Below are 21,686 nucleotides of genomic sequence, written 5' to 3'. Positions count from 1 at the left end.
AGCGGTGAAATTGAAATTAAAATAAAATTATAATCAATTAATTAATTTTTAATAGTTTCTAATTTAAAATTTGAAGGAAATTCGGATTCCCGTCAGTTACCTAAACAAAAAAACGTCCTTCCTCTCACCATTTGTTGTTACCTCCTTCATCTAACCCCCATCTCCTTTTGACCTAGCAGTCCTCCCTCAATTTGACCGAGTAGCCACTGAAGAAAGCCCCACTACCGGCGCTGGAAAACCAACCTCCATGAAGTCCGATGCGACCTGAGAAGTCGGCGCTCCCAACCGCTCCTCCCGCACAATTGAAGTCTTCCCTTCACGCTTAGTGTTCGCTGCCGCCATCGTCCTGCGCGCTTCCCTCGTGCGACCGTTGAGCGTCAGTCATCTACTAGGAGCTCCCCGTTGCTGTCGCCTGACCGCTGGACATCCGCACGCTGCGTGGCCCTGTGTCGCACCATACTCATCGCTGAACGCCGCGTCTTCTTTGCGCCACTTGTGGTCTACCGCCAACGAATCCAACGCCACTGTTCCCTCTTTCTGATGGCAATGCTTCTCTTCGTCCCCCTCTTGGACTACAAAAGGTCAGTATAAAGCTATTGTTCTACTCTATAAAGTATGTTTGTTTGATACCTAGGGTTCAGATGTTATTTAATTTTGGGTCTGGCTATTTAATGTGATTGATGTTAGATTTGAATTGCTGTAAATGCTATGAAGTGCTAGATAGACAAAATATGAAAGTTCAATTCTTGATTTTGTGATTGTTATTAGCTTTTTGAAACCCAAAAAATAGTTATAACTCAGCATAATGTAGCTTCATTTGAAATTGGGTGTGAATCTAAGGTTCAAGTACTATATGCATTAGTTATTTTCATGGAAAAAGTGGATGTTTATCTGCTTTATGTCATTGCTTTGTTACTTGATTTGCTAGATTGTGCATGCATATGCTCTGTAGGTTTCTTTTATTATGTGGTTTAGATTTGATTTTGCTTAATTTTGGTTGAATTGAACTTGGATCTGAGTTAAGCCATTTAAACATGGTGCACGGGTGGTATTTTGGTCAATTTGTTAGTTGCTAATGAAGAACCAATGAGGATATTTATTTTTCCATGTATGCGGATTGTTATTTCATATGAGAAGTAGATGTTATCTAGTTTATACCATTGCTGTGTTACTTGATTTGCTGTTTGCAATTTTGCTTATTCTGTCCTTATATTATGTAGTAACTAACTGCCTATCTCTTTGTATCTAATGCACTTACACTTCTAATGTTACTTAGGACTGTAGGATGCTCTAGTTATTATTTATTAACTATAAGATCTCTAGTTTAGGATGAGAACATGATTTTTGTTTCCAAATCATTGTAGATTTATTATGGGATGTTATGCAAACTTCCTTGTTATGTTGTTTTAAGTTAATGGACATTGGATAAAGTTGCTATGTTCACAGAATCACATGAAGAAAAGTTAATTTATAAAAGAGATTTTCTTAATTTGATATAGAAAAAATGTAAATTTTGTTGACTATTGGAAACTTGGAATATTAGCTAGCCTTAGCCAGTTTTCATGCTGGTATAGTATTTACCATACATTTCATATAATAATTCAGAAGTTAATATATATATCATAACTAATTTCTTTGCTTACTTGAAATTCATTCATATTACACATATAGGAGTGAAAGCTGCATTTTATCTTCCTTTGCACCAAAAGATGTCCTAAGCTCTTCTTCTATTGTTATCTTATTTTGTTAGCTTGAAGGAAGATGACTAAAAGATACCGGGAATGTGCCGTGGGAATCGACCTTTGTACGACATACTCATGTGTTACTGTATGGCTGGATGAGTATCAACGAGTGGAGATTGTCCACAATGACCAAGGCAATAGAACAATACCATCATGTGTTGCATTTACTAACAAGCAAAGGTTGATTAGTGATGCTGCTAAGAACCAAGCTACGTCCAATCCAGGTAACACAGTCTTTGGTAATTGATCTTTTATCGTAATACCTTTGTTTTCTCTACATTGTATTAGGTAATAGCTAATCAATTTTTATCTGTTTTTCTCTTTTTTTTCTCAGATTCTAAAAGGTTGATTGGTAGGAAATATAGTGACTCCATTATCAAGAATGACATGATGATGTGGCCATTTAAAGTCATTCTTGGTGTTGATGACAACCAATGATTGTTGTTACATACAAGGGCCAAGAGAAGCATCTTCTTGCAGAAGAAATTTCCTCTATAATTCTCACAAAAATGTGGAAGATTGCAGAGAAATATATAGAAGCTCCTGTCAATAATGCAGTAATTACTGTCCCTGCTTATTTCACTAACTCTCAACATAAAGCCACGAAAGTTTTCGGTGCCATTGCAGGCCTCAGTGTCATGAGAATTATCAATGAGCCTACAACTGCTGTAATTGCATATGGCCTGAACAAGCTAGCTGATTGTAATGGAGAACGAAACATTTTCATCTTTGACCTCGGTGGTGGTACTTTTTATGTGTCTCTGCTTACAATTAAAGATAAAGTCTTTGAAGTTAAGGCCACAACAGGGAACATTCATCTTGGTGGAGAAGACTTCGATAACAGAATGGTGAATCACTTCGTACAAGAATTCAAAGGGAAGAATAATGTGGATATTAGTGGGAACTCAAGAACCTTAAGAAGGTTGAAAATTGCAGTAAAAGGGCAAAAAGGACACTCTCATTTGCTTTTGATACTGTTATTGAACTTGATGTTTTATATCAAGGCATTGACCTTTATTCATCATTCAGCCGTGCCAAGTTTGAGGAACTAAACATGGAACTCTTTAGAAATTGTATGGAAACAGTAGATAAGTGTCTCACTGATGCTAAGATAGACAGGTCTTGTACACATGATGTTGTTCATGTTGGCAGCTCATCTAGGATTCCCAAAGTGCAGCAGCTATTGCAAGAATTCTTCAGAGGTAAGGATCTTTGCAAGAGTATCAACTCGGATGAAGCTGTTGCTTATGGAGCAGCAATTGTGGCTACTTTATTGACTGAAGACATCAAGCGAGCTCTAGAAATGGTTCTATTAGATGTTACACCCCTATCACTTGGTATAAAGACATTTGGAGACCTCATAGGAATAGCGATTCCTAGGAATACTACCATACCTGCAAAGAGAACAAAAAGATATTGTACAGCTAAAGATAACTATACCATTGTTCTGATAGCTGTTTATGAGGGTGAGAGGACAAGAGCCAGAGATAACAACTTGCTTGATTGGTTTAATCTTTCTGGTCTTTCTCATGCTCCTCGTGGCCATCCTTTATATGTATGCTTTGATATAGATGCTGATGGTATCCTAAATGTGTCTGCTTGGGAAGAAACCAATCGTTGTATCATTGATAATGTCAAGAAGTTTTAGGAGTAGTTCTTGATTGAGTAGAAAGGTTTGCATCTAGTGTAGAATTTGATGTGTAAAATTTTAATTTATTCCTACAAGTTTATAATAGTAATTTTGTAATAAATCATGGAAGTTATATTTTAATATGATTAGAATTTTTGAAAGATTATTGTGAATTATTTTATCTTAAGTGCATGCATTAGTGACGTGATTTTGGAGTGTCATGTGAAGTGCAGTGTCAGAGGGGACATGACATATTACCCCATTGTTGTAACTTGTAAAGTACATTATAAGCGAGTTATAGATATAGGAGTCAATGTGAAAGAGTTGAGGTTAGTACTTAGTAATTCTATAATCAAATTATATAGTATTCAGTTCAATAATTAATTAATTACTCTAATTATTATGGCATAATCAGTGAAACAGAAAAATGAGACCTGGTAGGACTGGGAGTAAGGTGGTACTGCATGATGCAGAATTTCTAAGAGTCAATGATCGGTAAATAAGAGGAAGTGCTATATTCTCCCATTTTTTTGTAAATTTATTTATTTATTTGGTCATGATGCTACTATTCTCCTTACTTTCTCAGTACTACAATATACAGTAACACCAACCGAATCTCCCTCTCCTTTTCTAAGTTTTCTTATAATCTTAGTATTTTATACTAACTTCAATTCATAAACCTATTTTCCATCCTCTGAGGATGTTCATTTTATTATGTATGCAGACGATTATTTCATATGAGAAATAGATGCAGAATCTAACAACTCAAACAAAATACCAATGTTATAATTAAAATAAACATCCACTTTTCTTGTTAGATCCAGTCTAATAAAATAAACATCTACTTTATTGTAAAAAATAACCATCCGCACACTAGTAAATTGAACATCCGACATATTTTAATTGTATTTACTTAAATCCAATCCAATCAAATAAACATCCACTTAAGAATAAAAATAACCATCTACATACCTACTGAATTGAACATCCAGAATATTTTAATTGTATTTACTTAAAATTTAATTCAATCAACAAAACATCCACTTAAAAATAAAAATAAGCATTCGTATATCTAATAAAATGAACATCTAGCATATTATGAATTGACCACAATTTCTAATATGTACATTAAATTTCTCATTCATAGACTTAGAATAATTGTGGCAAATGTTTTCTCTCAACAGGAGTATTCCCATTTTAAGAACGTTCATGAATATAAGAGACACTACAATAAGTAACAAATGTGTAGTTAATTCGTCATTAACCAAAATCATTCACTAGTTTCATTTCTAATAGTATTTTGAATTAAATTGTGTTGCGGTGTCAATAGATGTTGTTGCTTCATCTAGTACCAAAATCCTTTTATTAATGCATTTGTCCAACGCTCTAATTTTCTCTATTCTCAACCACGGTAACATTGAACAAATTTAACCAAATGTCAAATAGATAGAATTAAACATAATAAGCACAAAAATACTTTTAAGGCTTGTCACAGTTATACTCCTAAATGGTAAAATGTATTCCTTTTATTTTCTTTAAAAAAATGTCTTACCTAGTGCATCAAGAACTCTTGGATCTTGCCTTACAATTTCAGCAATATGGCACTTCTTGAGAACATGAAGAGCAAAGTTGAGAACCATATAGACATAGACTAATTTAAGAGAACCTTAAAAATGTCTCAGTGATCGATCTAAGGAATTTAAAAACAAAAAAATAGCACCATGTTGCTTGAGTAAATCTGTGCTGAAGAGTTCAACATACACAAAATTCATACAGTACCTGATTCAAACATACCAACAAGATAGCAAAGATAAATAGCAATCACTATAACAAAAATCAATCATCTGGATAAGAAGTAAAGTAACCATCCACTTTAAGTCACGTTGCATTCAAAAGACCAAACGGTGAGCCAAGACTACTGTACTAATTACACCAAAATTCTGCAAAATTTCGCGCGCTAGAATAAAAACCAATGCAACCATAAACAGTAACAACTTGTACAATTGATTCCAATACATTTAAATTCCAACCATGGTGTTCATATGCAGAACAATCAAGTAACTCAGCAAAATTCATTGCATAAACATCTAGTTACGAGTAAAACTATAGTCATCAACTAACCTTTGGATGAAGCAACATCGATGGAGAGCTCCGCTGATGGGGGATTCTTGGGTTAATGGGTTAATGGGTTCTATTCAAACGAAGTTTAGTGACTCTTCCCGCACTAACATTAAATTAATTGCAACCATCTACACCAACAGCTTATTCTACACATTCCAATATACTGGAATTGCAACAATGGAGTTGTTCACTATGAACAATCAAACATCTTAGCAAGATAAACTATTTCTACAACTAGAAGCAATAGAAACAATAATAATGAAAATTAGAACCTAACCCACTAACCGTAGACCCTCGACGATGGTGCGTGTTTCAGGGCTGTAACAGCAATGAGACTACGACCCCTCCAACGGTCACGGCTTCAACTGGCTGACACAGGAGGAAGGTCGCAGGACGCAGGCGGACTCAGGGCACGCACATGTTGCAAGTTAACTGCGCTGAGACAAGACGGCGACGGAGGACGACGGCGCGGAATGGTGAATGGTGCAGGTGAGGGGCCGACCGAAGTGGCTGCTACCAGCGAACAAAAGACGCACACGAACGAGGTTGGGAGGTGCAGGTCTCGTTGGCGCTGATGCAGGTTCCAGGTCAGTTGCCGCGGCGGCAGTGGGATGGTCAGGAGCGACTGTGCAGGGGTTGGAGGGTAGGGTTGCCGTCGGTGCCAAAAAAGGAAATTGGAAAAAATTTGAATTAGGGATTATGTGGTTACTATTAACACAAAACTGAACAGCAATTTTAGAATTAGGGTAAAAGTTGGTTGATTTTCTTTTTTAACTCATTGGACCAAATAAACAGCCCATTGTAGCCATTGTAAAGATACCTCATTGTCTCTCTAGCGGGATTCTAATAATAATAATAAAAAAAATAGCCGTGTGTATACTAATAATAATGATAATAATAATAATGATAACAGTAACAACAGAATAACAACAATAATAATAATGATCTTAATAATATATTAGTTAACATAATAATAATAATAATAATAATACACAGCATTACATACCGTGTTAACAAAAATAATAATAATCATAATCATAATAATAATACTACTAATAATAACGGTAATAATAGAGCAGAACTAATAATAATAACAAGGACAAATCACTCAAAAGTGGAAAACTTTACGTAGATCACCCAAAAGCACCTTCCTATGTAATTCGAATCAGTCAAAATCGAATTACATGTGACCACTATAAAACAAATTGCACCAATTCGAATTACATGCATGCTCTTCCTAATGGTAATTCGAATTGCGTTGATTCGAACTACACACACACAACTCCCTGCTAGTTCGAATTAGCCAACTTCGAACTAGCCCCCGGTTTGGAGCTCATAGTAATTCGAAACAGGCTGTTTCAAATTACACCCTGTTTAGTCTATCCATAGTAATTCGAATTGCTCCCATTTGAATTACAAAGCCTCTCCCTATAAATAGAGTTCGAATTAAGCTCATTCGAACTAGCATAACGAACCCCTGCCCCACCAAATCCCAGAGAAAAACTCTTTCCTTACGACTCCAACAAAGTGTTCAACAGAATATTCAGCTGATGGGGGATAACCCGGACCGACTTTATCGTTTGGATGGGTTGCCCATATAGCTGGTATCATCAATGAAGAGGTTAGTGCGAACTTTTCCTTTTAAAATAGGATTTAATGTGTTGTTTTTATATTTTTGCCTTTTGTTTGTTGTAATGGTAGTCATTATTTACCGTTGTTAAGTTAGATAGAGTTGTTGTATAAGTAGTTATATTAGTGGTTACATTAGTGGTTTATCAGTGATTACAAATAAATACAGAAGTATGCGTGGTAAAGATAACGGAGGGTGAAACTAGAGTAAAGATTTTTTTTATTAACATGAATAGTAATCATTGAAGTAAATTTATCAGTGTTAATATTATACAATTTTTAAGAAAATATTTAAAAAATATTTTCTTAAATATTTTCTTATTAGGCCCAGTTTGATGTATATATGATTTTATTTTCCATCTTAACGCGTAAGATGATTTGGTAGGGTACAAGCTGTATTTTTTGGATTAAGATATGCATTAGTGAATGATGTTGTGTAAATATGTTCGGAGATAAGAGACAATGTGATACATTCTTTATGCAGCCCCACTGATGTATTACGAGCATGCGACGGCAGCAGGGTATGCACCTGGACGAGAGGTACGTTCCGTACTTGCAGATGGCAGGCTTATACCATCTTACGAGGCTGAACGAGAGCTGGTTTAGGCTGGATGAGTCCCTGGTTAGTGCTTTCGTGGAGTGTTGGCATCCGGAGATGTACACATTTCATATGCCGTTCGGGGATTGCACGATTACACTGCAGGACATGGCGTACCAGTTAGGACTGCCGATCGATGGGTATTATGTTAGTGGTTGCCTGACAAATTTTCATACGTACATCAAGGGTGGTCGCCCAAGTTGGGCATGGTTTGAGGAGCTGCTTGGTGTATTGCCTCATGCAAACTGCATCCAAAAGTTTGCAATGAACTGCAGCTGGTTCCAGGAGACATTTGGAGAGCTTCCTGATGGAGCCGATGAGCCCACTGTTTGGAGGTATGCTCGGGCCTATATCATGATGATGTTAGGGACTTAGCTATTTAGTGATAAGTCAGGTACTCGCATTCACATTAGGTGGCTGCCATATGTAGCTAGGCTTGAGGACATGGGTGGGTACAGCTGGGGATCAGCTGCTCTCGTGGTTATACCAGTGCATGTGACGCGTGGCGAACAGCCACGTGGTGAAGTTAGCCGGACCGTTACAACTGCTTCAGTCGTGGATCTTTTGGCGATTTCCTGGATTCAGACTCGCTGGATATGATACATGCAGCTGGCCTTTGGCCTTGAGGTACTATTATATTCAAAATGCTTTATATGTCACAATTGTTAGGCATTAGTTTCGTCATATGCTATTATTTTATTGTATCTACAATTTTTTTATTCTATTATTTGCTTTTAGTTTCATTCTGTGATAACCTAGGTGTGGGTTGCAGGTGGTCAGGTCACCACCTTACACCGAGCGAGAAGGGACCTCGAGTTGCGAATTGAAGGCTTAGAATAGATCTCTTACAAGCGGGGGATGTAAATATTTCAACCACTCATTATTAAGATTGATGCACGAAATTGTGATCTCTAACAATGGTGCCCAAAACTTGGTACGCACGTTCATAATCTCAATTCTTCGTCACAACTCCGCACAACTAACCAGCAAGTGCATTGGGTCGTCCAAGTAATAAACCTTACGTGAGTAAGGGTCGATCCCACAGAGATTGTTGGCTTGAAGCAAGCTATGGTCATCCTTGTAAATCTCAGTCAGGCGGATTCAAATAGTTATGAACTTTTGATAATTAAAATATAATTAAAACAGAAAATAAGATAGAAGCACTTATATAATTCATTGGTGGGACTTCAGATAAGCGTATGAAGATGCTTTGTTCCTTCTGAATCTCTGCTTTCCTATTGTCTTCATCCAATCATTCATACTCCTTTCCATGGCACGCTGTATGTTGGGGGATCACCGTTGTCAATGACTACCATCCGTCCTCTCAGTGAAAATGGTCCAAATGCGCTGTCACCGCACGACTAATCATCTGTCGGTTCTCACTCATGTTGGAATAGGATCCATTGATCCTTTTGCGTCTATCACTACGCCCAACACTCGTGAGTTTGAAGATCGTCACAATCATCCCTTCCCAGATCCTACTCGGAATACCACAGACAAGGTTTAGACTTTCTGGATCTCAGGAATGGTCACCAATAATTCTAGCCTATACCACGAAGACTCTGATCGTGAACCAGGAGGCTAAGAGATACACACTCAAGCTAGCGCAGATAGAACGGAAGTGGTTGTCAGGCACGCGTTCATAAGTGAGAATGATGATGAGTTTCACGGATCATCACATTCATCAGGTTGAAGTGCGAGTGAATATCTTAGAATAAGAATAAGCTTGAGTTGAATAGAAAAACAATAGTACTTTGAATTAATTCATGAGGAACAGCAGAGCTCCACACCTTAATCTATGGGGTGTAGAAACTCTACCGTTGAAAATACATAAGTGAAAGGTCTAGGCATGGCCGTAAAGCCAGCCTCCAAACGTGTACAATATGATCTATGATAGCATAGAACTGATCAAAGATATAAAATAAATCAATAAAATTAGTTTTTATACTAAACTAGTAGCTAGGGTTACAGAAAATAAGTAACTAAGTGCAGATAGTGCAGAAATCCACTTCCGGGCCCACTTGGTGTGTGGTTGGGCTGAGCATTGAAGCTTTCACATGTAGAGACTTTTCTTGGAGTTAAACGCCAGCTTTGGTGCCAGTTTGGGCGTTTAATTCCAGCTTTTATGCCAGTTCTGGCGTTTAACGCCAGAATAGGGTAGAAAGTGGGCATTAAAACGCCAGTTTGCGTTATCAAAACTCGGGCAAAGTATGGACTATTATATATTTCTGGAAAGCCCAGGATGTCTACTTTCCAACGCATTTGAGAGAGCACCAATTGGGTTTCTATAGCCCCAGAAAATCCATTTCGAATGCAGGGAGGTCAGAATCCAACAGCATCTGCAGTCCTTTTTCAGCCTCTGAATCAGATTTTTGCTCAGGTCCCTCAATTTCAGCCAGAAAATACCTGAAATCACAAAAAAAAAAAAACACACAAACTCATAGTAAAGTCTAGAAATGTGAATTTTGCTTGAAAACTAATAAAAATATACTAGAAAGTAGCTAGATCCTACTAAAAACTACCTAAAAACAATGCCAAAACGCGTATAAATTATCCGCTCATCAAAGATCTCTCTTAATTTAGCCACAATGTTTAGCTCAACGATGACGTTTCGTAACATTTTCTATTCTTAGTTCATTTGGATGCCGCATAGCTCTCATGATATAGTTCAGGTTGTGCATCCGGAGATATTGGAGCCTCGGCATACGTCTATATGGAGGTCTGTGACAGCGTTGATATATTTTTCTGTCATAGAGTGGAACCAGATAGATCGGGTGCAACCGTAATTTGGTGGAGTACAGCCTCGACCCCAAGCTACACTAGACATTAAATTCTTGATGTCGAAGGATGGCAGAGGTGGTGATTGTTGGTTCTCATTCAGCTTGCAGTTTTGGCACCTTAACTGGGACAACCGGGCAGATCATGTGCTTTATTTTGATGTCATGCCAGACCCAGGTCCGTTGCATGAGTTTCTGGATTGGTGGAGCCATCATGGTAGGAGATTCCTATCACTTGAGCTATTTTTTAGTGACCCAAGGCCGTTCCTATTCCGGTCGAGGCATCTCAGCGAGGTACAGGACGAGTTCCTGACATGGATCGGGTGGATAATGTTCCAGATAGGCGTCATGTTGAGCAGAGGGCTCGTGTTGGGACACGTAGGAGTCAGCGTGAGTGGAGGTGGCTCGAGCATGCGATGGCGGGTGGAGACGGCAGGGGGAGAGGTGGTGGACAATGCAGGGGCTGTGGTGGGCGACATAGGGGCCGTGTTGCACATGACGATGATCACAGTGGGATCATGATGGGGCTGATGGTGGTGATGATGATGGGCATGCAGAGGTGACGGTGGGATGAGGAGTGGAGTTGGAGGAGGTTCGCATGGGGGCGGTGGTAGAGGAGCCCATGGTGGAGACTGGTATGGTTCTAATGTGGGTGATGATTTGGGTGACGGCAGCGGGGCAGATGGAGGAGGGCCGTTCGATGATTACTTTGTCGATGTCCCCAGTGATGACCAGGCTGTTCATGAGAGCCAGGCATGGGTTAGTCTAGGTCAACCTCTGTCAGACTTGCAATGCCGCAATGCCTCAATACACGGTGAGAATGTCCAAAAAAGCCGGTGAAAATAGGCTTGCGAGTTGTCCACCTACCCACCCACACGAACAGGACTCGTCCTCAACCTTGCAACACTACCAGGCATCGTCATTTGCACACCTAAGACCCATCGCGGCAACTCATTGTATGACTCATCCTAATCTCCATAAATCTGTGTCACGGCCTTCTGCTTAGCCAACCAAATCCTCCTATAAGTCGGCCTAAACTCGAAATGAGCCTCTATCGTATTCAACAGTACCTTAATACAGACGGCTGCATCAGCTCTAACCATTGGCAGGATGAAGGCCGAGATCACATGATAATCAAGACTCCTGTGATCGCTCGAGATCGATGTTGCCAGAAATGTATGAGGACCGTTCTACTATTTTAACTCCAGATACCCCTACGCTGGCGGAGACTAATCCTAATCAACCATGTGCACCCGTTGCCAAATTCAGTACACTTCCCAAGGTACTTATGATAATCGGACTCCACCACTTTGTATTGTCCCCCGCGTCAGATGCTATATGTCTTTACACTTAACATGGCCTCCTCTTTGTCCTAAAACTGCTGACCAACCTGAAACTCTGATTGACCTCCGGTACCCTGTGTATCTTTGGCACCAAATCCAATAGGTTCGCCAGGAACACCCTCCTTTCTTATGGCATCCAAGTCCAAAGATGAAAAGTGCGGGGGTACTGCTGAGTCCCTAAGCTAGAACTAGCGCCAGCCCCAGCTGGATTACTTGCTGCTATGTCATCACCGCTATCATCAGCAATGATGTCTGGCTCCACATCATCACCGTCATCATCATCTGGCAAGGCATCCTCTATACCATCCGGTGCCCCACGCTGTAATGAAACCGACGCCCTATTGATAATACCAACTTCTCCGTCACCACCGCGGTTGAGATCAACAGCAAAGGATGGGAAGGCAACCACCGTTTCCTAAGGTGAAATAACAGGCACAGATGAAGATGCACCAACAGGTCTCAAACTAGAAAAGGCTGCCGTTGCTGCAGTTTGGGTATTCCAGTTCGAACCACCTGAGCTAGAGACTACATCTACAAGCTTTGCCAACAGCTCAGGTGTCCTGACCTCGGGAAACTGCCGACGACAATGGAACAGAACCTCCAAATCCTCATCACTCCCTATGACAAACGAATAATATTTCACATCATCTCGCAGAACTGAGATCGGAATGCGATAAAATAACTTCTCAACCAGTTTCATGCCTTGCCACCCCAGTCTCTGTATTATAGAATTCAGGAAGTCAGTGAAGCTTGTTGTAGATTTCAGAAAAATGCTGACAGGATCCTTATCCGTAAACTTAATACCAAAACGTGTTTTCTTCTTAATTGACCCTCTATAATACACCAACACTAAAAAACTCTCCTCACTAGCCATTGTGTTTCACTCTAATGGGAGGAATACGTTCACACCATATTTATACATGTTGGGTGATTGCTAATTTGAAGCAGCCAATTTCGAATTATACACACATAATTTGAATTTGACTCATTCGTATTACTATGACTCTCCATGCATGTATAATTCGAGTCAATCTCATTCGAACTACCTTAACACCATATGCTATACCTAATTCGAATCAATCTGCTTTGAACTACGTACAACTTTCATGCATGCATAATTCGAATTTGGCTAATTCGAATTACAGGATCTCTACTAATTCGACTTTATCTAATTCGAATTACTATTGGTTTGTGTAATTCGAATTGAGCTGATTCGAATTACATAAGAAGGTGCTTTTGGGTAGTATAAAAATAAAAAATTTAAATATTTAAGATTATCCAGATATTTAATAACATGCATGTTCTGTGGCTAATGTAAAATTACGAACTATTTTAACTAAATTAAAAAAATAAAAACTAATATATAGTTGATAAACGAAAGAAATGCTTTTCACCCTCTCACTCATACACTCATCATCCTGAACTACTTCACCCTCTTTCTCGTTTAATTTCAAAACGCAGGTTCAGCAACATATTTAAAGGCCAAGTCAACAAAAGACATTCAACGGAGGGATACATGTCGTACATGCACTTACTTATAGAGCGGTGCACCTGCAAAAACGTAGGTTACACCTTACTCTGCGCACCTGCAAAATGTAAGTTGTGTTTTTCTTTATCCTAGTTAAATGCGGATACATTTCAAGCATACAATAACTCACGCAAAATGTAAGTTGCGTTTTGTAGTCCCTATTTTTTTTACTAACAAAATGCATATTACATTTTATAAATTTGATCTGTGCACATGTAGATCCAAATTTTTGTATAATACAACATGATACAATATTCTTAAATAACAAAATTTTTTCTCCATTCTTAAATTAACTTCTGCCCTTTTGCTAATTGCTGAAATTTGATGTTTCTGCATATAAACATTTTCCTTTTAATAAGAAAGATGAAGATTGACAAAATAAAAATGAGTGCGACAAACCAAGAAAAGAGAAAACACTCGTTATCTTAAATTAGAGATTTAAGAAAAGATAAAGGTATTATTATTGTTATATGGAAAAAAGCTAGAAGTCTATTAGAATTTATTGTTTTTGACTGTCAATTAGTCATCAATGTTTAAAAATATTGGTTAAAATATGTTGTTAGATTACTAAAATTAAATAAATTAGGTTAATGACTAAAAGTAATGATAAAATATAATAAATTCTGATAATTCTCTAATATTTTTTATTTTCTATCTATAATATTGTGTGATTATTTTGTATTATAATATCTATTTAGTTTTTCTAATAATTTTAATTTATTAATTAAAGTCTCTTAATGATCTTTAACACTATATTAAGATATTTTCAAATTTATATTTTATTTTATTTGTTTATATTATTTAAAAAAAAACATTAGTAGACACACAAAAAATTAGTAATTTCACAATTGAGTGAACAATAATATTACATATACAGTAAATATTATATTTTTTTAAACTAGTATTTAGCCAGCAAATCTGGTTTTCTTCTACTTTATGGTGAACTTTGTTTTGTTGCTCATTTCTTATGGTGTTTGTTTTGCTAATGGATTTTCAATGTGAGCTTTTGTACTCATTGTGTTCCCTGTGAGCTAACACTGCTAATTTCAAGTGCATAACCGTCTAGTTTTGTGCTAATTTTTTCTGTTGTTCCTTCTAAGATGAAAATGATGTCTATTTAATTTTTCCTAGTTTATCATTGATCATGAAGACTTGAATGAGGCCTTGGAAAATATATATGATTCCTAATTTATCGCATGAAGGGTAACGTTGTAATTTACTTATAATGCTTAAGGTATTCTTCAATGCACTTTAAGAATAATGATTGAATTAGGTTCTTCACATTACTGTCCTCAAGGTAAAATGTTCACTACTGATATAGTCATCCTTTTGGTTGTACTAGTTTTTAAGCAATGTTCTAAAAATCGACCGGAACCCGGCCAGTTTACAGAAAAGGACATCATTTCCTTCCTTGAAAGGGAAAAAATTGCACGCGTTATGCCCCATTCCCCCCTTCTCCAACAACTTCCTTCAGCAAACCCTAGCCTCCACCAAAAAAAGCAAACCCTAGCCTCCACCAATAGTTGTCGCCGTCTGTTGGATGAGAGACTGCTGCCACCGTCCATCGCACTCAAGAACTTCCGTCTTCATGCTCTCGGGCCTCTCGCCGGATCCTCCACGTCGGGTGCTCGCATCTCGCCGTTCTCCTCTGTGTTCGGCTGCTCGCGCCTCCCTCCGCCAGTGAGTGCTCGAGCTGTGCGTGTTGGTTGCTGCTCGTTGTCTGTGGTTGTCTCTCCTCGATTCTGCCTCCCAGTCTCACTCAAGTCTCATCTCAGTCACTGGCATCTCGTGGTTTGTCTGTCTCGTCGCCGGCGGCAGAAGCAACTTGTGGGGTTGTCTCTTGCTTCGTCGCCTTCCGTGGGGTGGTTGCCAACTCATCGTCGACCGTTGGTGAGTCCTTGCACCATCGCTTCCCTGTTCTCTCTTTTCAGATTTCCCTTCTCCCTGTATTTTTGCATGTTGCTGAATTGCTAATCAAATTTGCCTTGTTGCTAATCTAAATGTTGCTGTAAATCAAGACTTTACTTGGATTTGTTAAATTTGTTGCTGTAACTTGAATTTGTTGCTGAATTTGTTGCTTCCCAGTCACAGAATCAGAATAGAATACTCAGTCAGTGCTTGGTTGATTAGTTTTGCTCACTGATTGTATTTGATGATAAATTTTAAATTGATAACTTTTAAATTTTAAATTTGCACTGTGTGTTACTGATTCACTATTCCTTCAGTCCTTTTTGTTGTTGTTAATCATTGTGATGAGCTTTATTAAAATTGGGTTGAAAACTGTTGAATCTTTTTTCATTTTTCATTATTCTTAACTTCTGTTCTTATTAAAAAATTTGCAATTGGTGATCTTTTTTTTTATTATATGCTTCATGTTTTTAATTTCATTCTGCTTCTAGGCTTTGAAATCTGTTTATGATAATTGTGATACAATTATTTAGTTGGATAACTGATGTAATTATTGAGTTCAAGAGATTGAGTTTTTTATTTGCAAGGTGATTTTTGGTTGATTTTTTATTTAATTTGGTAATGGTATTTATGATTAGGGTTATCTGGTTTTCATTCTTTTTGAATTTGGTAATAGTGTGATTACTTGTTGCTGTTTGTAATGTTTGTTGCTGAATGATGATTGTTCTTTCTTGCCTCTGTTTAGTAATGTTTATTGAAATTTTGTACTTTTTCAATGCATATTTTTATATGTGTTATTAGTCAAAGTCATGTCAAGGCCATGCAAATTTATTCAATTCCTCCTACTTCAAACTGCTTATGCTGCTTCTCACTATTTCTAGTGTGTAACTTGTATACTTCTGCATGATTCTATTTTGATTCCACACAAAGTTGATGAAAAAAACTAATTTTGTTATCTGGGGTAATCTTATTCTATTTCTGTCTATGTTTTCTTGCTAATGGAACACTCTAGTCTAGTTGTTTAGTGATCAGAATGTTATTCCTTCTTAGCTTCATGGAATGAAAGAGAAACTACATTGCATCCTCAGAGGAATCAAAAACCATTAATTAATTTATATATTATTCATTTTAGTTTTATGATTCTATCAATTTGGTTATGTATTTATTCTTCTTATTCAGCATAGGAATTTAAGCATTTTATATTTCTGATATTTCAAAACTGTGTTTTTCTCAAGAGATATTTATAGTTTTATACAGACAAGTGGTTTTGATTTTGGAATCAACTATGGACAAATAGCCAACAATCTTCCCTCTCCATCACGCGTTGCTGTTCTAAAACGGTTTTTCTGGTTGAACCACCGGTTGGACTGGTTGGACCAGTAAACTAGTGAACCAGTGATTAAAACGGTTTGATGACCGGTCCGGTTTTCAAAACCTTGTTTTTAAGATTGATGATTGTGCCAATTGGATTAGTTTATTTCATTTTTTAAAGAGATGTAAGTGGTTCGACGTTCGATCTCCGAATCCTTCTTCGGAAAGGTCATTGAATTCGGCAATCTTAAGATTGGATCATCTTCATGGCATAAAGACGAATCAATAACTTCCAATATCTTGAACAAACATTTGAATTCAAATACCTCCCTTATTTTAGTCAAACAAGATAAAATGATGACGATCCAAACCGGCCTTACAATCTCTAACCAACATTTGAATTCAAATACATCTCTTATCTTAGCCAGATAAGATAAGATGAGATAACTACTACCAGCTATATAAAGAGGAGTAAGAGGCCACTTCAGGTACTCAGTCATTCTACACATCTTATACCTCTCAGATCCATTCTAGCTTAGGTGTCGGAGTGTCTTTACAGGTACCACCCCCGCCGCTCTAAGAAGATGATCTGACAATTGCCTCGACTCGCAAGTCCATGATTCATCTCACAACCTGTACCAGGGACTTCTAGTACATTGGCGCCGTCTGTGGGATTACCAAATCGTGGCGGCATGACGGAGAAACTCGAGGAGCAATCTTCAAGCCATCACCACGACTCATACCCGCGAAGCCCAACACCCGAACTCCGGGATAGCATTCCTCCCACCTACAGGAGGACAACAAGCACCGTGCACCGCCAACCGACGGCGGTCCGACAGCAACCAAAGGAAGACAACCAGCTGCCCACTGAAACCCGAGCCCCCTGACGACCTAGGAGAAAAAGCAATCCAGATAATCCAAGAGCTCTGCCTTAGAGTGCAAAACCTCGAGGGCCGAGTTACTTCTAAGGAGCGATACCATCCCGAACACGCAAGCCAACCAACCTCTAGAACCTGGTCGCATTGAGAAGCCAGAAATGACCAGGCACCCGAAGAGTGACACAAAAAATGATGCAACCGGAGTGACTCCAAAGATCCAAAGTGCCGACGCAACGAGGATGACCGAAAGCACCATTGGGAGGCAAAGCGAACAAGAAGTGAGCATGTGATAATGGGAGCTACCCCCATTCACCGGAAAAATTCTGAAAGCCAAACACCCTAAATGTTTTGACAAACCTACCGACATGAAGTATGATGGCACCAATGATCCCTAAGAACACCTAACAGCCTTCGAGGCCAAGATGAACCTGAAAGGAGCTGCCTATGTAGGGCCTTTCCGGTAACCTTAGTCGGCCCTGCGATCAAATGGTTCAACGGCCTCCCGAACGGTTCGATAGCCAGTTTCGACGACATCTACATAAAGTTTATGGCCTAATTTAGCACCAAGATCACCAAAGCAAAGCACCCGATCAGCCTACTCGGAATCACCCAAAGGCAAAGATGAATCCACATGGAAATACCTCGACAGGTTCAACGATGAGTGCCTAACGGTCGACGGACTCACGGACTCGGTCACCAGTCTTTGTCTGACCAATGCTCTGATGAACGAAGAATTCCGAAAGCACCTCACCACTAAGCCAGTCTGGAACATGCACGAAATCCAAAGCGTTGCGAAAGAATACATAAATGACGAAGAGGTAAGTCAAGTCATGGCCGCCAATAAACGGCAGCATGGCATCACGGCACCCCGTAGTAATCCACCACTGAAAGATGCCCCGAAAGTACACCCCAGACCTACTGCCCCCAACCAACCACCTAGTGTAGGAAAGTTCACGAACTACACCCGCTACCCTCTCCTATCACAGAAATATACCATCAAATAGCGGAGCGAGGCATCCTTCCGAAGACACAACAACTGAAGGAATAGACAGGTGGCAACAAGAGCTTATACTGTGATTACCACCAAGGATACGGATATAAAATCTAAGATTGCTTCAACCTAAAAGATACCCTCGAACAACCCATCTGAGACGGCAAACTCTCTGAGTTTGCCAAAATCATCTGAGAACCTAGGAGAACTAAAAGAGAAAGATCACCAGAATGTGAAGGACACAACCCGAGGATGATACGATAGGCACCCCAAGAAAGTCCGAAAACTGACCCCACCATAATCGTAAATGTCATCACCGGAAAGGACGCGCCAGAAAAGTCAAAATCATCACTATAAAAGGATCTCAAAGTCCTAGTCGTAAGAAACCAAGCACCAATCTCATCGGTTCCAGCGGCGATCACATTTTCCCCTGATGATTGCCAACATGGCACCTCGGTGAAAGACGCCCCATTCCAACTCGCAGAAAGAGGAACTCCCCAACATCTCGCCAATTGGCGCAGGATGACGTCACGTCTTTTTTAGGCCCTTCACAGTTCCCGAACTACAGAGAATCGGACTCCCCCACAACTCAACAATGAGACCAAGCAAGCATGCTCTTATGCTCCGTAGGAAACTATTCTGGATCCGATCTCTGGGTCCTTCCTCAGAACGGTCACCGAACCCGACAATCCCAAGATTGGGCCATCCTCATGGCCCAAAGACGGATCAATAACTTCCAATATCCTGAACCAACATTCGAATTCAAATACCTCCCTTATCTTAGCTAGATAAGATAAAATGACGACGGCCTAACTGGCCCTACAATCTCTAACCAACATTGAATTCAAATACCTCCCTTATGTTAACTAGATAAGGTAAGATGAGATAACAACCACCAGCTATATAAAGGGGAGCCAAAGGCCCCTTGGGTACTCTCACTCATTTCACACACCTTATACCTCTCAGATTCATTCTGACTTGGGTGTCGGAGTGTCTTTGTAGGTACCAGCCCCCGCCACTCCAAGAAAACGATCCGACAATCGCCTCGACTCGCAAGTCCCCGATCCATCTCACAACCCGTACCACAGACTTCTAGTACATAAACTTATGTGGTTATGGTGCCAATTGAATTTGCAAATGTTAGTTGATGCTATATTGCCCTATGAATAATGCAAATAATCTGTTATGAGTTTTGAGAATTAGCGTCCTATATATATTTAGCTAAAAAAAGTGTGAAGAAATTGTTGAATTGCAGTTTTTTATTCTTAAATTGATACCAACTGGCCCAGCTTGTTGCTATGGTTGCGTGCTTGTTTGGGGCTATCTGGAATGGCAAAACAGAGTTCCAAGTAAAAGTTACACCTATTTTAGTAACTTGCGATTCAACATCTTATGAGTTGTTACTGAAACACTGGTTGATATTGCAACCAAATAGAGGAGTGCTACATCTTATTTGACTAATCTTTATGGCAGGGGCGGATTTAGAAAAATGATTATAGGGGGCCAAAAGCTAATAACCACTACAACGAATAATTCACAAAAGGGTCGAAAGGGGATTTAGAAACCCAGCTTCGTGTACCACTTTTGATTAGAAACCTTCAATCATTATCAACTACCTGACTTCAAACCTTTGAGGATTTAAAAAATTTCCTCAATTAAAAAATAATTAATAATATTTTTTTGTCCTAAATTCTTTTTTGATATCATCACTTATCTTTTGATTATTAAATATAGATAAATTTGAGCTGAAATTTTTTAGATTAGGCATTTTACTTGTACTAGGTTATAAAATATGTTTAACAATTTAATTATACTACTAACTACTACTACTTGTTAGGATTTGGTTGAATTAGTCCCACATTGCTTAGGATAGCAAATGGAGTGGGTGGTCTAGGCTATAAATATGAGACTAAGTTCTCCATGTTTTTTGCACCAGTCGAAAACACTTAAATCTTGTATCTGACTTTTCTTTTCCTCTATACTCTTTGATTAGAGAGTGTTGTGAGGTGTAGTTAAATATTCGCTTTGAGAGTGTGGGTGTATTGGGGTGCCGGTGTTAGAGAAAAAAAAGTCTATGTGTTGTAATAATTTTCACATAGTGATATTCTTTGGTTGTCATTTGACAACAGCCGTGGTTTTTTCTCCAGTAATTGGAGTTTCCACGTTAAATTCTTGTGTTGTGATTGTGTCTATTTTATTTCTCTGTGAAAGGTATTTTCTCAAGGGGGAATGGTGTATTATTCCCAACATGTGGTATCAAAGCTTCGGTTCGGTGGGATTTATTCTTAGTATGCTCTATGGTTGCAGCCTAGTCTGACTTTCCACATCAGAAAAGAATTTTGTCCTGTGACTTGAGGTTGATCTTTGGTTGCTGTTGTTGTTGCTGGAAGGCAGTGTGACACTGTGAGAGTGCAGTTTGGAAAGGTTCTGGCTAAGGAAAGACTTGGTATTTAAGTGTGTCCATTGTGACCCACCTCTCTTTCCTGGGGACCCTTCCTAGTGCACGGTCTACAGTTGAGTTATACTATTCCAGTATACAGTTGCAACAATGTCAGGATATTCAAGTGCTGTGAAACTTGAAATAGAGAAATTTGATGGAAGAATCAATTTTGGCTTGTGGCAAATACAAGTCAAGGATGTGTTGATACAATCAGGTTTGCACAAGGCGTTAAAGATAAGAAGTATCCTCATGGTATTGCCGCACTGCCATGGATAAGGATAAGTTGTGGCAATCGGGTCCACAATTGCACACGGGCATTGGTTGGCGTTGAGATGCAAGGTGTGTGGCAGAGTTATGTCGATGGCTGAAGAACTTCCAGGAAAAGCCAATTTGGAAGTTGCACCATGAATTTTCAGCAAGGTTTCGATATGTACCAAGGCGAAATACTTGGAGTGGTCTAATTCCAAGTGAGTATACTTTCATGGTGGAGTATGATAGTTCTCTGAACTATGATTGTCGGTATAGACAATGGCAGCAAAGAATTGTCGGTGTTGACGATGGAAGCTGAATATGTGTGACTATTTCAATCAAGATGGAGATTGTTAGGATTTGGTTGAATTAGTCCCACATTGCTTAGGATAGCAAATGGAGTGAGTGGCCTAGGCTATAAATACGAGGCTAAGTTCTCCATGTTTTTTGCACCAATTGGAAACACTTAAAGCTTGTATATGACTTTTCTTTTCCTCTATACTCTTTGATTAGAGAGTGTTGTGAGGTGTAGTTAAATATT

At 38.9% G+C, this 21,686-nt stretch overlaps 1 protein-coding gene and 1 pseudogene across 1 annotated transcript; both read left to right on the top strand.

Annotated features, from left to right (window-relative positions):
- Positions 1,742 to 3,390, top strand: LOC107636583 (annotated as a pseudogene).
- On the top strand, positions 7,628 to 8,320 carry LOC107636582 (protein MAIN-LIKE 2-like). The gene is made up of 2 exons (XM_016340082.1): positions 7,628 to 8,055; positions 8,134 to 8,320. Exons 1-2 carry the CDS (start codon positions 7,628 to 7,630, stop codon positions 8,318 to 8,320), a joined length of 615 nt encoding a protein of 204 aa, XP_016195568.1.

Source organism: Arachis ipaensis, chromosome B04 (genome assembly GCF_000816755.2).
Source record: "Arachis ipaensis cultivar K30076 chromosome B04, Araip1.1, whole genome shotgun sequence".
Taxonomy (NCBI): Eukaryota; Viridiplantae; Streptophyta; class Magnoliopsida; order Fabales; family Fabaceae; genus Arachis; species Arachis ipaensis.
Note: the sequence above shows the minus strand (reverse complement) of the source record. Positions and strands in the feature narration are given on the sequence as shown.